The following is a 14,046-nucleotide window of genomic DNA, read 5'->3' on the forward strand; positions in this document are numbered from 1 at the left end:
CTCTATGACTCACAGCTTATGGTTTACTCTCTTCAAAGTGACTTATGGTATAGTTTACCATCTTTAACTTCCCTTTACACAGACATCACACAGAAATGACTGGGCAGCCGGTGTGGGTGGTAAATAAAGTATTATTTAAAAAGAGGCCTTTTCTAGGAAGTCTTCATTTTGACTATCATGAACCTTCATAGAGGAACTTTTAAAACAAAACCATCACCCCGAGTACAAATGGTAACACAATTTATTGAGCACTTTAACATGTATACAAAAAAACACAGTGAATACTTAACTGCTTTAAGTTGACATTCAGGAAGGTAAAATGAAATATGACATGTTCACAATAGGCTAAAGGTGGGATTCTGCTGCTGCTGTGTACTATTCCAACGTCTGCGTTGACCTCGATACAATACCATGCTATGACAATATTGATGCTATAGTATAATGGAAAGCTGTGACTGAGCAGAAAATACCGGTAGCCTTTCAGCATTTCAACACAAACACACGCATGTTCACAGCTTATCAGGATCTGGTCAGTAGTGCAGTGTATAGGCAATATGGTGCCCTTTCAGGCTTGCCACAAATGTGTTGTCAGTGAAGAAAATGGTGGTCACATACACACAGTTAAGTGCAGGGAAACAGGAGTCAAACTGTTGTATGATATTGTATTTGTAAAGTATTGTACTGTATTACAGGGATTGACATCAAAGTCTGAAAGGCTCTTGATCGAAAATGTAAATGAGCTATTTACACACAGAAGTGCCATATATTGCCTGTCTTTCACCTACACATAGGGGAGGAACCAGAAAGATCACTACTGGAATTCTTTGTATTTTGGTTGTTATTAGCAAGTAGAACAGGCTCAACTTGCCCAACTGCCATACATTGTCTGTCTTTCATTTAAACAATGGGGAGGAACCAGAAAGATCAGCTTTAGGTTACTGGAATTCTTTGCAGTTTGGTTGTTTTTACTTTTTTTGTCAAAAATCACCTGCCCAACGTGCAACCTTAGGCTTAACTTGCATGACTGCTCAAATGACTTGGCCCAGGCAATAGGGCAACCCTTGACATCAGGTGCACATCTCAGATTAGTGTAGGAATGCCAAAGCATCAGCCACATATACCTGTGCCCGTCTGTTAAGTCTACAGCTCTGACACAGAGCTAAATTGAGAAATTAAATATTTCAGCACTTGACTTAATCTCTCAGATAAAGTGATGTTCAGTTTGTTTTCTGTCACATATTAAATGATCTCTATGAAAAATAAACATTCTCACGATAGAACTGAGTCATTCCGTTTCCTGAGAACAGATTGGAGTCAGATGTTCGATAAAACAGAGATGACAAACGCTGACAACCAGCTGGTAGTGAATCTCGGAAGCAGACTTTCTAAACCCATTTATAACAACACACATACCTACAAAAAGTGACTGGACAGTTAGTTAGAAAAGCCAACATATTCAAACATGAGGTATTCGTCCACTTCTCACTTCCTTATTCACATGAATCTCTCCTCCTTTCAGGAAGAAAACAAGGTGACTTTTTTTAATAGAAGGATGGAGGGAGAAGTCAAAGTGGGCACCTTGAAGCAGAGATATACACTTAACTTCTGATCCCATCCTCTTAGAGTACTGTCAAAGGAGACAAAGTCCATTTGAAAAGCACAAACACACACAATTGCGCAAACACGCAAATTCAAAATAGGCTATATCATAAAAAATGTATGAAAACAAAAATGTTTGGTCTTTCTTTAAGGTTAGGAATAAGGTTAGCAGTGTGGTTAAGGCTAGGTTTAAGGTTCGGTTTAAAATCACATTTTAACAAAATACATTGTAGAAATAGGCAGGGTTTATGACTTTGTGGCAATTAGTGAAGGCCGACATCTCTTCTTCTCTCCACTTCCTGGTTGTGCCACTTCCCCAGAATTAGGATCTAGTCTCTCCCTCCCCCAGAATTAGGCTCTAGTCTCTCCCTCCCCCAGAATTAGGTTCTAGTCTCTCCCTCCCCCAGAATTAGGCTCTAGTCTCTCCCTCCCCCAGAATTAGGCTCTAGTCTCTCCCTCCCCCAGAATTAGGCTCTAGTCTCTCCCTCCCCCAGAATTAGGTTTTAGTCTCTCCCTCCCCCAGAATTAGGCTCTAGTCTCTCCCTCCCCCAGAATTAGGTTCTAATCTCTCCCTCCCCCAGAATTAGGCTCTAGTCTCTCCCTCCCCCAGAATTAGGTTCTAGTCTCTCCCTCCCCCAGAATTAGGCTCTAGTCTCTCCCTCCCCCAGAATTAGGCTCTAGTCTCTCCCTCCCCCAGAATTAGGCTCTAGTCTCTCCCTCCCCCAGAATTAGGTTCTAGTCTCTCCCTCCCCCAGAATTAGGTTCTAGTCTCTCCCTCCCCCAGAATTAGGTTCTAGTCTCTCCCTCCCCCAGAATTAGGCTCTAGTCTCTCCCTCCCCCTCTAGTCCTCCCCCAGAATTAGGTTCTAGTCTCTCCCTCCCCCAGAATTAGGTTCTAGTCTCTCCCTCCCCCAGAATTAGGGTCTCTCCCTCCCCCTCTAGTCTCTCCCTCCCCAGAATTAGGCTCTAGTCTCTCACTCCCCCAGAATTAGGCTCTAGTCTCTCCCTCCCCCAGAATTAGGTTCTAGTCTCTCCCTCCCCCAGAATTAGGCTCTAGTCTCTCCCTCCCCCAGAATTAGGTTCTAGTCTCTCCCTCCCCCAGAATGAGGCTCTAGTCTCTCCCTCCCCCAGAATTAGGCTCTAGTCTCTCACTCCCCCAGAATTAGGCTCTAGTCTCTCACTCCCCCAGAATTAGGCTCTAGTCTCTCACTCCCCCAGACTCACCAGTCTCTCTAGCCTTGTGCTCATCTTCAGCCAACTGGGCCTGTAGCTGAACCTGATTGGCTCTCAGACAGCGATTCATTTCCTGTTTCTCTTTCAGCTCCTGACCAAGCTTCGTCACACGGGTCGACAACTGACCACACCTGAAGGAGGGGGGACAGAGATGGTGCTACCAAGACACACAGATTTTCAATAGCAGATAACAACGTCTCTCCCCACTAGTTTAGAGAGAGAAAGAAAATGAAAACCTACAGTACAACATGACTATGGCCACAGTCAGATTCTAACATTTTACTGTGTTAGGATGATTGATAGCTGCCTGCAGTGTGAGAGGATCCACCTACTTCTTGTCCATGCTCTGTTCGTCCTTGGCCAGCTCTCCCAGCCGACGCTCCAGGTTATCATATCGATCTATGGTCTCCTTAAACTTGGCCTTCATGCTGCTGATCTGAAACACACACACGCTGGTCATTTATGAACATTTGAACATCTTGGCCATGTTCTGTTATAATCTCCACCCGGCACAGCCAGAAGAGGACTGGCCACCCCACATAGCCTGGTTCCTCTCTAGGTTTCTTCCTAGGTTTTGGCCTTTCTAGGGAGTTTTTCCTAGCCACCGTGCTTCTACACCTGCATTGCTTGCTGTTTGGGGTTTTAGGCTGGGTTTCTGTACAGCACTTTGAGATATCAGCTGATGTACGAAGGGCTATATAAATACATTTGATTTGATGAAATCAAACATGTCACCACAGAGACAGTGACACTGCATCAGTTGATTTCAAAGCATGAGTGTGTTTTCAAAGAGGAGCTAGGGACATTAAAAGGGGTCCAAGCTACCATTCATGTTGCTGCTGATGCTACTCCCAGATTCTATAGGCCAAGCTGAAAGGCTATCTAGGCTTACTGAACTATTATAATCACTTCCTCTCGAACCACTCTACGTTCTTAGCTCCTCTGCATCAACTGTTATGGAAGGATGTAGCCTGGAAATGGTCAGAAAGACAGGAAGAAGCTTTAAAGGTGTTACTGCAATCAGCTGAAGTGCTAGTGCACTTCTCACCAGACAGAGATCTCATCTTATCATGTGATGCCTCATCGTATGGTGTGGGGGCGGTGCTCTGGTGCAGAGAAACCTATCGGGTTCATGTCAAGAATGTTGTCGCCAGCGGAGAAAATAATAATTTAAGAAAATAATAATTTACAAACCAGGTAGATACCATGGGAATGCTGATGCTCTGAGTAGGCTGCCAGTTCCAGAAACCATCATTAAGGAAGAAGAAAATGACCAGGTTTTGATGATCGATGTGTTGGATGATGCACAGGTGAACACAGCACAAATCAGGCAATAGACTTCAAAGGATGTGACGTTATCACAAGTGCATGAATTTATTCTGAAAGGATGGCCTACAGTTCAGATCCTAAAGGAGATCATGTTTGAAAAACATTAGCCAGGGGGAGGGGAGTAGGAGAGAAAACATTAGCCAGGGGGAGGGGAGTAGGAGAGAAAACATTAGCCAGGGGGAGGGGAGTAGGAGAGAAAACATTAGCCAGGGGGAGGGGAGTAGGAGAGAAAACATTAGCCAGGGGGAGGGGAGTAGAAAACATTAGCCAGGGGAGGGGGGAGAAACATTAGCCAGGGGGGAGGGGAGTAGAGAGAAAACATTAGCCAGGGGAGGGGAGTAGAGAGAAAACATTAGCCAGGGGGAGGGGGGAGAAAACATTAGCCAGGGGGGAAAACATTAGCCAGGGGAGGGGAGTAGGAGAGAAAACATTAGCCAGGGGAGGGAGTAGAAGAGAAAACATTAGCCAGGGGGGGGGTAGGAGAGAAAACATTAGGGGGAGGGGGGGAGAAAACATTAGCCAGGGGAGGGAGAGAAAACATTAGCCAGGGGGGGGAGGGAGAGAACATTAGCCAGGGGAGGGGAGAGAGAAAACATTAGCCAGGGGAGGGGAGTAGAGAAAACATTAGCCAGGGGAGGGGGGGGAAAACATTAGGAGGAGAGAGAAACATTAGCCAGGGGGAGGGAGTAGGAGAGAAAACATTAGCCAGGGGAGGGGAGTAGAGAGAACATTAGCCAGGGGGAGGGGGGGAGAAAACATTAGCCAGGGGGAGGGGAGAAGAGAAAACATTAGCCAGGGGAGGGGAGTAGAAGAGAAAACATTAGCCAGGGGAGGGGAGTAGGAGAGTAGGAGAGAAAACATTAGCCAGGGGGGGGGGAGTAGGGGAAGAGAAAACATTAGCCAGGGGAGGGGGTAGGAGAGAAAACATTAGCCAGGGGGCCAGGGGAGGGAGTAGAGAGAAAACATTAGCCAGGGGAGGGAGTAGGAGAGAAAACATTAGCCAGGGGGGGGGAGGGGAGTAGGAGAGAACATTAGCCAGGGGAGTAGGGAGGGAGAAAACATTAGGAGAGAACATTAGCCAGGGGGAGGGGAGTAGGAGAGAACATTAGCCAGGGGGAGGGGAGTAGGAGAGAAAACATTAGCCAGGGGGAGGGGAGTAGAAGAGAAAACATTAGCCAGGGGGAGGGGAGTAGGAGAGAAAACATTAGCCAGGGGGGGAGGAGTAGGAGAGAAAACATTAGCCAGGGGGAGGGGGGAGTAGAAGAGAAAACATTAGCCAGGGGGAGGGGAGTAGGAGGAGTAGGGAGAGAAGAAAACATTAGCCAGAGGGAGGGGGAGGGAGGGAGAAAACATTAGCCAGGGGAGTAGAGAAAACATTAGCCAGGGGGAGGGGAGTAGAAGAGAAAACATTAGCCAGGGGGAGGGGAGTAGGAGAGAAAACATTAGCCAGGGGGAGGGGAGTAGGAGAGAAAACATTAGCCAGGGGGAGGGGAGTAGGAGAGAAAACATTAGCCAGGGGGAGGGGAGTAGGAGAGAAAACATTAGCCAGGGGGAGGGGAGTAGGAGAGAAAACATTAGCCAGGGGGAGCAGAGTAGCCAGGGGAGGGGAGTAGGAGAGAAAACATTAGCCAGGGGAGAGTAGGAGAGAAAACATTAGCCAGGGGAGGGGAGTAGAGAGAAAACATTAACCAGGGGAGGGAGTAGAAGAGAAAACATTAGCCAGGGGGAGGGGAGTAGAAGAGAAAACATTAGCCAGGGGGAGGGAGTAGTAGAAGAGAAAACATTAGCCAGGGGAGGGAGTAGGGAGAAAACATTAGCCAGGGGGGGGAGTAGAAGAGAAAACATTAGCCAGGGGAGGGAGCCAGGGGGAGGGAGAGAAAACATTAGCCAGGGGGGGAAAACATTAGGAGAGAAAACATTAGCCAGGGGGAGGGGAGTAGAAGAGAAAACATTAGCCAGGGGGAGGGGAGTAGAAGAGAAAACATTAGCCAGGGGGAGGGGAGTAAAAGAGAAAACATTAGCCAGGGGGAGGGGAGTAGAAGAGAAAACATTAGCCAGGGGGAGGGGAGTAGAAGAGAAAACATTAGCCAGGGGGGGGGAGGGAGAAAACATTAGCCAGGGGGAGGGGAGAAGAGAAAACATTAGCCAAGGGGAGGGGAGTAGAAGAGAAAACATTAGCCAGGGGGAGGGGAGTAGAAGAGAAAACATTAGCCAGGGGGAGGGGAGTAGGAGAGAAAACATTAGCCAGGGGGAGGGGAGTAGAAGAGAAAACATTAGCCAGGGGGAGGGGAGTAGAAGAGAAAACATTAGCCAGGGGGAGGGGAGTAGAAGAGAAAACATTAGCCAGGGGGAGGGGAGTAGAAGAGAAAACATTAGCCAGGGGGAGGGGAGTAGGAGAGAAAACATTAGCCAGGGGAGGGGAGTAGAAGAGAAAACATTAGCCAGGGGGGGGGGAGAAAACATTAGGAGAGAAAACATTAGCCAGGGGAGGGGGGAGAAAACATTAGGGGAGGGGAGGGAAAACATTAGCCAGGGGGAGAGGCGTAGGAGAGAAAACATTAGCAACTGTAAGCAACAAGAGTACCTGTAGATGTATGCAAATGTATGTAGTGTTGATTTTAGTGTGTAAATAATGTTTACCTCCTGAACTCCACATTCAAAGCACTTATTCTCCTCTACAGGCTCTGGGGTCTGACAATACCGACACACAGGACACCTGGAACAGAACAGTCAATACACCCCAGTCAACACCTTTACACACATAAAAACACCAAATGCACAGTAGCTACCACTTATATTGTCCCCATGCTAAAACACAATGCCATATTGCTCACATGTTGTGCCACAAAAGGACTAAAACTTCAGCACATGACAGTCATTCACTGACCAGCGAGAGGGAGGATGGAGAAATGAACTCAGGGTCATGCTGTGAGTCGTGTGTGTGTGTGCTGGTATATACTCACGAGGCATCCTCCCAGCGTTGCAGACACAGGCTGTGGAAGCTGTGGTTACAGAGTGTAGTGAGTACCCCATTCACTGACTCATCCATCCTCTCCAGACACACGGTACACTGAGGAAGCTCTGCCAGCTCAATCACTGGAAGACTGGCGCCCTGGAGGTGAGAGGGTGAGAGTGAGACGGAGAGAGAGAGAAATGATTCAAATCTATGTCCTCAGGTGCACTGCTCAGACAGTCATTAGAGGTACTGGTGTACATACTGTACCTGCTCAGACTTGATGACCTCAGCTCTCTCCACATAGACCAGCTGGCAGACTGCATCCTCTATGGAGTTGAACGTACGGCCATTACACGCTGTGTAGAAACTATCTGCATCAGCCTGGAGAGAGAAAGGGGGAGACAGAGAGAGACGGACGGAGTAATAATGTGAATAATTCTAAAAACAGTTTCTAAACAGACTTTCAGATAGAACACTGCTGTTGTTGTATGATCTTACTCATTTCACCTGGCTACTAAACTTGATCAGCACCATGTACTGGTTAGGGGTGGAGTCTCGTATGATCTTCATGTGCTCCATGACATCATAAAATGGTGCCACAAACTTCACGAGGTCGTGGCTTGTCATGGTGGAGGGTACGGTCAGGATACACAGCATGGCACTGCAACGCACATCCTCCGTCAGTGATGTCATCTTGCTGTGACGGGACAGTCAGGAGAAACTAAATGGTCTCATATTGCCAGTGAGAAATCGTTTCAATGAACAATATCTTTGGTATATTGTAGTCGCTCCGGATATAGTACAGAATGTCTACTGTATGGTAGGCTTTGGTGATATAATGTATACCGGGGATATTTGGAAATAGCCAGATGGTTTTTCAACCATAGTTACAGTAGGCAATTTACAACTAAACTAAATATTGTAACTATTAAGTTAACTGTTTAAAATGTGCTAAATGCTCTGCAATTGTGCATTTAGTTTGCCAATTTAGTAGTTATCTAGCTGGTTAGCTTCTTGCCAAATGAAGCTTCTCCTGATAACAGCAGAGAATCCCCTCCTGGAGAGCCTTGCTTTCTAATATTTATTTTGAGTGTGCAGCAAACTGACTAGCATTTTTTAGTTAATTGTAAAACTTTATGGGATTTTATATGTACTTGTTAGTATTGCTAACCTTCGGATTAGAGGCTATCTGGGGTTTGAAAGTAGCGCCCCTCGTGTTCAGCGCCGATATTACCGAATATCCCAATCTGGACACCGCCCAAGCCTACTGAATGGAAATATAAAGTCAATGGGTTCAGACTCAATGAGCACTGTTAGTTTCTGAACAGAGTAAAAACTGAAAACGGACGACTAGAATGTTGTCTTCGCAGTAGAGTGCTCTGGTAGCAGTTCCTCTCTACCGGGTCTCCATGATGTTTACAAGTGACCTTCTGTTCACCTTCCTCAACAGACCTTGGCCAGACACTCTGTTCCCCTTTTCTCTCACAGTAACATGCTGACCACACCACTTTTGTGTACACATACATATTATTCAATCATTTCATCCAAACTGCTAGTGCGCGTCAACGAGTGTCTGCGTAGCCAGGCTCTAAAATAGAACTTGGTTCTACTTGACACATGACGTGCTGCAAGTCCCTCCTCTCCCATCTCCTCATAGTCTTTTAGGAGCATATATGCACATGGGTGATTGAAAAATGAACTGAGGTTCACACTCCAGTCCAGTTGATGGTGGTAATGCACATTAAAGTTAGTTGCCAACTGCCCTATAAAGTCCACAGAAGAAGACTACTAGAGATTACTAGAAACTAACTAGATTTCCCCTTTTATCTGTGGATTAATTGTTTGAGTAGAGAACATACGATTTTGTGTGACTCAAAATGGGTAAAAATTCTACAAAGATCCAGAAAAAAGGACCTTGTGCATTCCAGGTAAAATAACAACCCAATGTTTATATCCCAGGACAAATTAGCTAGCAACAGCAAGCTAGCTAGCTAAATGGCCATTAATGTTTTCTTGTGTTTGGAACTGTCCCCAAATTAAGTTGGTTCAGAGTTCTTTTTGATATTTCAACCTGTGTTTACATCCTAATAATAAGAAAGATTGCTCAGAAAACCAGTGTTTTAATCGGCGTATGCTTTCTTAGATTTTGACTTCATGCCGATTAAGATAAGCAGAGTAAGGTGTTTACATGTCTAAAGCCATACTCGGCCTTCTGCCATAATTAGTTTAATATCGAATTATTAGTCTGCATGTAAACACACTCAGTGTTGTGTATGGCAACAGAGACTCACTTGGTCTTGAAGAGGTGCATGATGCCGTGGACGATCTGCACTGAGGGGTTTCCACTGAAGAAGGAGATCTGGTCTGGAAGCTGCTTGGAGGGCGAGTCTGGAGCCACCTCTGTGCCCTCGGCACTGACCTCTGTAGGGCCCTCAGTAGGACCTCTCCCGTCTGGTTGATCCTCTAGGGCTCCTCCACCCTCCTCTCCCTCTGCCCCAGTCTGCTCACCAAGGGGAGAAATGTAGGTTTCTAGTAGTTTCTATCCCTATAAAGTCTGACAGACTGATAACCACAGCTGTATTTTCTTTAGTCAGTCATTCTGAAATCTCAGAATATGTTTTAACACACCACATGTATTAGTATTATTACACACCAACATATAATAATGCATTGGTTTGTGTACAGCATCATATTCATTAAATATGTCATCCATATTGCTATATACCCCGATTCTTACCAGGATTGGGTGGGAAGGTCTCGATGACCATGTGTCCCATGGTTCTGCTGCCGATGTGATGATGTAAGACGGCTGCTCTCTCCAACTATGTCTTCCCACTCAGAGAGAGCCTGGCTGAGCTAAGTGCTTTCTCCTGCAAATCCTCCTCTGACACATCCTCAACTACAGGGCCAGAGAGCAAAAGGGGGAGAGGGAGAGAAAAAGGGAGAATAGGCAAACACAAAGCATCAACTTCTGGATCAATACCTATTGCCATCATTGCTGAATTACTCAGACAAATGTGTTCCAGAAACAGTAACCTGGGCAGGTCTCTGATGGTAAGAGGGAGTGACTTGCTCTGATTCTGTTGCCTGACTCCTCAAAAGTAATTATTCCACAGTTCTATGTTCTACCGCTGTGAAGCTGGCAAAAATAACTATGTACTTTGGGTCACAGATGTTTTTTTAATCCTTCAGAATAAGAGTCAAGTCCTGTATACTTTTGAAAATGTGCACAATCAATATATTTTATACTAATTATCATACAAGGAGTAATTAAAAGTGTTTCTATAAGATATAATGTATTTGTCTATTTTCATTACGCAACATACAGAAAATTGTGTATGTCCAGCATGAAAAAACTATTGGATTTAAGATGATCGGTCCTTAAAGAGTGGCCACAAAATAAGCAGCAACGCTCCTCTGGGTGTAAGCTCTGTTGATTTGGAAACTACAAGTGCTCCTGAGTAGAATAGCCCCTTTTACTGGACACAATGTACAGAAAATTGTGTATGGTCCAATAAATGATAGCAGTACACATACAAAAAACATTGTTGACCATTCAGACTTTAAAAAATAAATATCAATCGCATATCTTATAGAAATAATTGTAACTATTTGTATGAGAACATTAGCCAGGGGGAGCTAGTATAAACGATATCAATAATTGTGCACATTTCACGTCACTTTCACCATAATCATTAATACAACGTATACAAGACCGAACTCTTATTCTGAAGGATTCCAAAAACCCGTGACTCGGAAGTACTTAGTTATTCTTGCCTGCTTCACATAATATTTAACGTATTAGGCTGGCCGTCTATAAAAATCATACTCCTGTGAGAAAGAGTGCAAAAACAAACACCATACGTCACTGTGTGCTAGTTACATTAAATAAATAACTTATATCTAGCAAGATGGTGACGTCAATATTAAAACTGAAATAATTAAACTCCCCAGCGGTCTATTGGAAATCCTGTGGAGAAAGAGACTGGTCTGCGAGCTCCAGGCAGATAACTACCAGTGACACACATGTGTTATGGAAGAATGATGATTCTTCTCGACGAAAAAACAAAACAAAGACTGGATGACAGCAAAGCTAGCTAGCAAGTTAACCTAGCTAATGTTAGCAAGCCAAAAGCCTGGCTAAAGAGGGACAAATGACGTTTAACGAAACACTAGCTAGCTAAGGACTTTCTGACGAGCCCACGTACCACAGTCTTACCTCAAAATACTATATTGCCACATTAATATCAATTATTTATTTTCCAGTTCACCTATTTACTTACTAAATTCGATCTGACCCCGTGACATACCTCTTCCGGGTTACTAAATTGACATCTTGATGAGAAAAATACATAAATGTCCAGGTCAGCCCTTACCTGGGGGCAAGATACCACATAGTGCCAAGCCCTGGAAGTGACTGTATTTTTTAAATTTTTTTAAATACAACAATACAATGGATATTGACTAGAACTTTTGAATAATAAAATGTATCAATGTATTTTGCTGAAATTTCATGGGCATTTCATGTGATGGTAGTGGTGCTTGACTTGGACTGAAACAGATGCCAGTACTCATTTTGGGTGCCGGTACTGTTTATATTTACAGTTGAAGTCGGAAGTTTACATACACCTTAGCCAAATACATTTAAACTCAGTTTTTCACAATTCCTGACATTTAATCCGAGTAAAAATTCCCTGTCTTAGGTCAGTTATGATCACCACTTTATTTTAAGAATGTGAAAATGTCAGAATAATAGTAGAGAGAACGATTTATTTCAGCTGTTATTTCTTTCATCAAAGTCCCAGTGAGTCAGAAGTTTGCATTCACTCAATTAGTATTTGGTAGCATTGCCTTTAAAGTTGTTGAACTTGGGTCAAACGTTTCGGGTAGCCTTCCACAAGCTAAGTTGAGTGAATTTTGGCCCATTCCTCCTGACAGATCTGGAGTAACTGAGTCAGATTTGTAGGCCTCCTTGCTCGCACAAGCTTTTTCAGTTCTGCCCACAAATGTTCTATACGATTGAGGTCAGGGCTTTGTGATGGCCACTCCAATACCTTGACTTTGTTGTCCTTAAGCCATTTTGCCACAACTTTGGAAGTATTTTTGGGGTCATTGTCCATTTGGAAGACCCATTTGTGACCAAGCTTTAACTTCCTGACTGATATCTTGAGATGTTGCTTCAATATATCCACAATTTTCCTGCCTCATGACGCCATCTATTTTGTGAAGTGCACCTGTCCCTCCTGCAGAAAAGCACCCCCACAACATGATGCTGCCACCCCCGTGCTTCACGGTTGGGTTGGTGTTCTTCAACTTGCAAGCCTCCCCCTTTTTCCTCCAAACATAATGATGGTCATTATGGCCAGATAGTTCTATTTTTCTTTCATCAGACCAGAGGACATTTCTCCAAAAAGTACGATCTTTGTCCCCATGTGCAGTTGCAAACCATAGTCTGGCTTTTTTATGGTGGTTTTGGAGCAGTGGCTTCTTCCTTGCTGAGCGGCCTTTCAGGTTATGTCGATATAGGACTCGTTTTACTGTGATTTAGATACTTTTGTACCCGTTTCCTCCTGCATCTTCACAAGGTCCTTTGCTGTTGTTCTGGGACTGATTTGCACTTTTCACACCAAAGTATGTTAATCTCTAGGAGACAGAAAGCGTCTCCTTCCTGGGCGGTATGACAGCTGCGTAGTCCCAGTGTGTTTATACTTGCGTACTATTGTTTGTACAGATGAACATGGTACCTTCAGGCGTTTGGAAATTGCTCCCAAGGATGAACTGGACTTGTGGAGGTCTACAATTTTTTTTCTGAGGTCTTGGCTGATTTCTTTTGATTTTCCCATGACGTCAAGCAAAGAGGCACTGAGTTTGAAGGTAGGCCTTGAAATACATCCACAGGTACACCTCCAATTGACTCAAATGACGTCAATTAGTCTATCAGTAGCTTCTAAAAGCATGTCATACTTTTCTGGATTTTTCCAAGCTGTTTAAAGGTACAGTCAACTTAGTATATGTAAACTTCTGACCCACTGGAATTGCGACACAGTGAATTAAAGGGAAATAATCTGTCTGCAAACAACTGTTGGAAAAATGACCTTTGTCATGCACAAAGTAGTTGTCCTAACCGACTTGCCAAAAGTATAGTTTATTAACAAGAAATTTGTGGAGTGGTTGAAAAACTAGTTTTAATGACTACAACCTGACTCCAACCTTAATGACTCCATGACTCAACTGTAGTTGCAGGAGCTCCACAATAGTTTTAAGCTAATATTCTATATTTACTCTCTGTCCATTCACTTTGTTATTCTCACCTAGAGTTGGTTTGATGTCTCAGTCAGCGCTCACCTCTCCAGAGGTAGACAGAAGAAGACTTATAGAATATCTAGTTTCAGTAGACCATATTTTTAGGGCCATGTAGTGGTGAAGAAAGTACAGTACTGGAGTGGGGACCATTTCAAGGTATCGGCAGTTGTTTCGTTAAGACATCATTCTGATATGCAGATCAGTATATTACTCACATACATAGGGAATTATTATTTTATGATCAATTCCATTTTAATGGAGACATTTTAAATTAAAATGAGAAAATTAGAGCTGAACAATATTTTTTAAAGGTCAGAGTTTGACCAGAGTTTGACAGACCAAGAAGGACCACTAGTGGCACAGCTAAGCACAACAGTCATGTGTCATTGTGAACTGCATGTAAGAAACTACAGTCTTTTCAAATAATGAAAGATCAGTATGGGTAAATGGCAGTTGGAAACGGGGGATACCGTTGTCCAACTGAACGCATCCAACTGAAATGTGTCTTCCACATTTAACCCAACCCCTCAAATCAGAGAGGTGCGGGGGGCCACCTTATCATCGACAACCACATCATCGGCGCTCGGAGAGCAGTTGTTGGGGGTTAACTGCCTTGCTCCGGGGCTG

The 14,046-nt window shown here is 44.2% G+C and overlaps 1 protein-coding gene and 1 long non-coding RNA gene across 9 annotated transcripts; one reads left to right on the plus strand and one right to left on the minus strand.

Moving 5' to 3' along the window:
* Positions 1–223: 223 nt before the first annotated feature.
* Positions 224–11,524, minus strand: LOC118391603 (BRCA1-associated protein-like). 8 transcript variants are annotated; one of them, XR_008060975.1, is made up of 11 exons: positions 11,400–11,498; positions 9,854–10,015; positions 9,408–9,616; positions 7,624–7,813; positions 7,384–7,497; positions 7,124–7,272; positions 6,801–6,876; positions 4,037–4,063; positions 3,164–3,267; positions 2,823–2,988; positions 224–1,627 (listed from the first exon to the last, which is right to left on the minus strand). XR_008060975.1 is itself a non-coding variant. In XM_052458213.1 (11 exons), exons 3-11 carry the CDS (start codon positions 9,425–9,427, stop codon positions 1,620–1,622), a joined length of 828 nt encoding a protein of 275 aa, XP_052314173.1. In that variant the 5' UTR covers positions 9,428–9,616; positions 9,854–10,015; positions 11,400–11,498; the 3' UTR covers positions 224–1,619. The 8 variants fall into 8 exon arrangements, 6 of the variants coding, with proteins under 6 accessions (XP_052314173.1, XP_052314171.1, XP_052314169.1 ...); XM_052458213.1 differs by having other exon boundaries at positions 2,823–2,962; XR_008060976.1 differs by lacking the exon at positions 4,037–4,063.
* LOC127906360 (uncharacterized) lies at positions 2,172–2,847 on the plus strand. Its single transcript, XR_008060977.1, has 3 exons — positions 2,172–2,360; positions 2,562–2,677; positions 2,736–2,847. It is a non-coding gene; the product is annotated as an uncharacterized LOC127906360 (long non-coding RNA).
* Positions 11,525–14,046: the final 2,522 nt, after the last annotated feature.

This window comes from Oncorhynchus keta, chromosome 12 (genome assembly GCF_023373465.1).
Source record: "Oncorhynchus keta strain PuntledgeMale-10-30-2019 chromosome 12, Oket_V2, whole genome shotgun sequence".
Classification (NCBI taxonomy): domain Eukaryota; kingdom Metazoa; phylum Chordata; class Actinopteri; order Salmoniformes; family Salmonidae; genus Oncorhynchus; species Oncorhynchus keta.

Coding starts and splice junctions, on each gene's coding strand:
- LOC118391603 (XM_052458211.1), bottom strand. CDS start 9,427: ATGCACCTCTTCAAGACCAA. Junction 4,064..6,800: donor TTGAATGTGGAGTTCAGGAG/GTAAACATTATT, acceptor TGGAACTGGCAG/CCTACTCAGAGCATCAGCAT. Junction 3,268..4,036: donor AGAGCATCAGCATTCCCATG/GTATCTACCTGG, acceptor TGTGTGTTTCAG/ATCAGCAGCATGAAGGCCAA.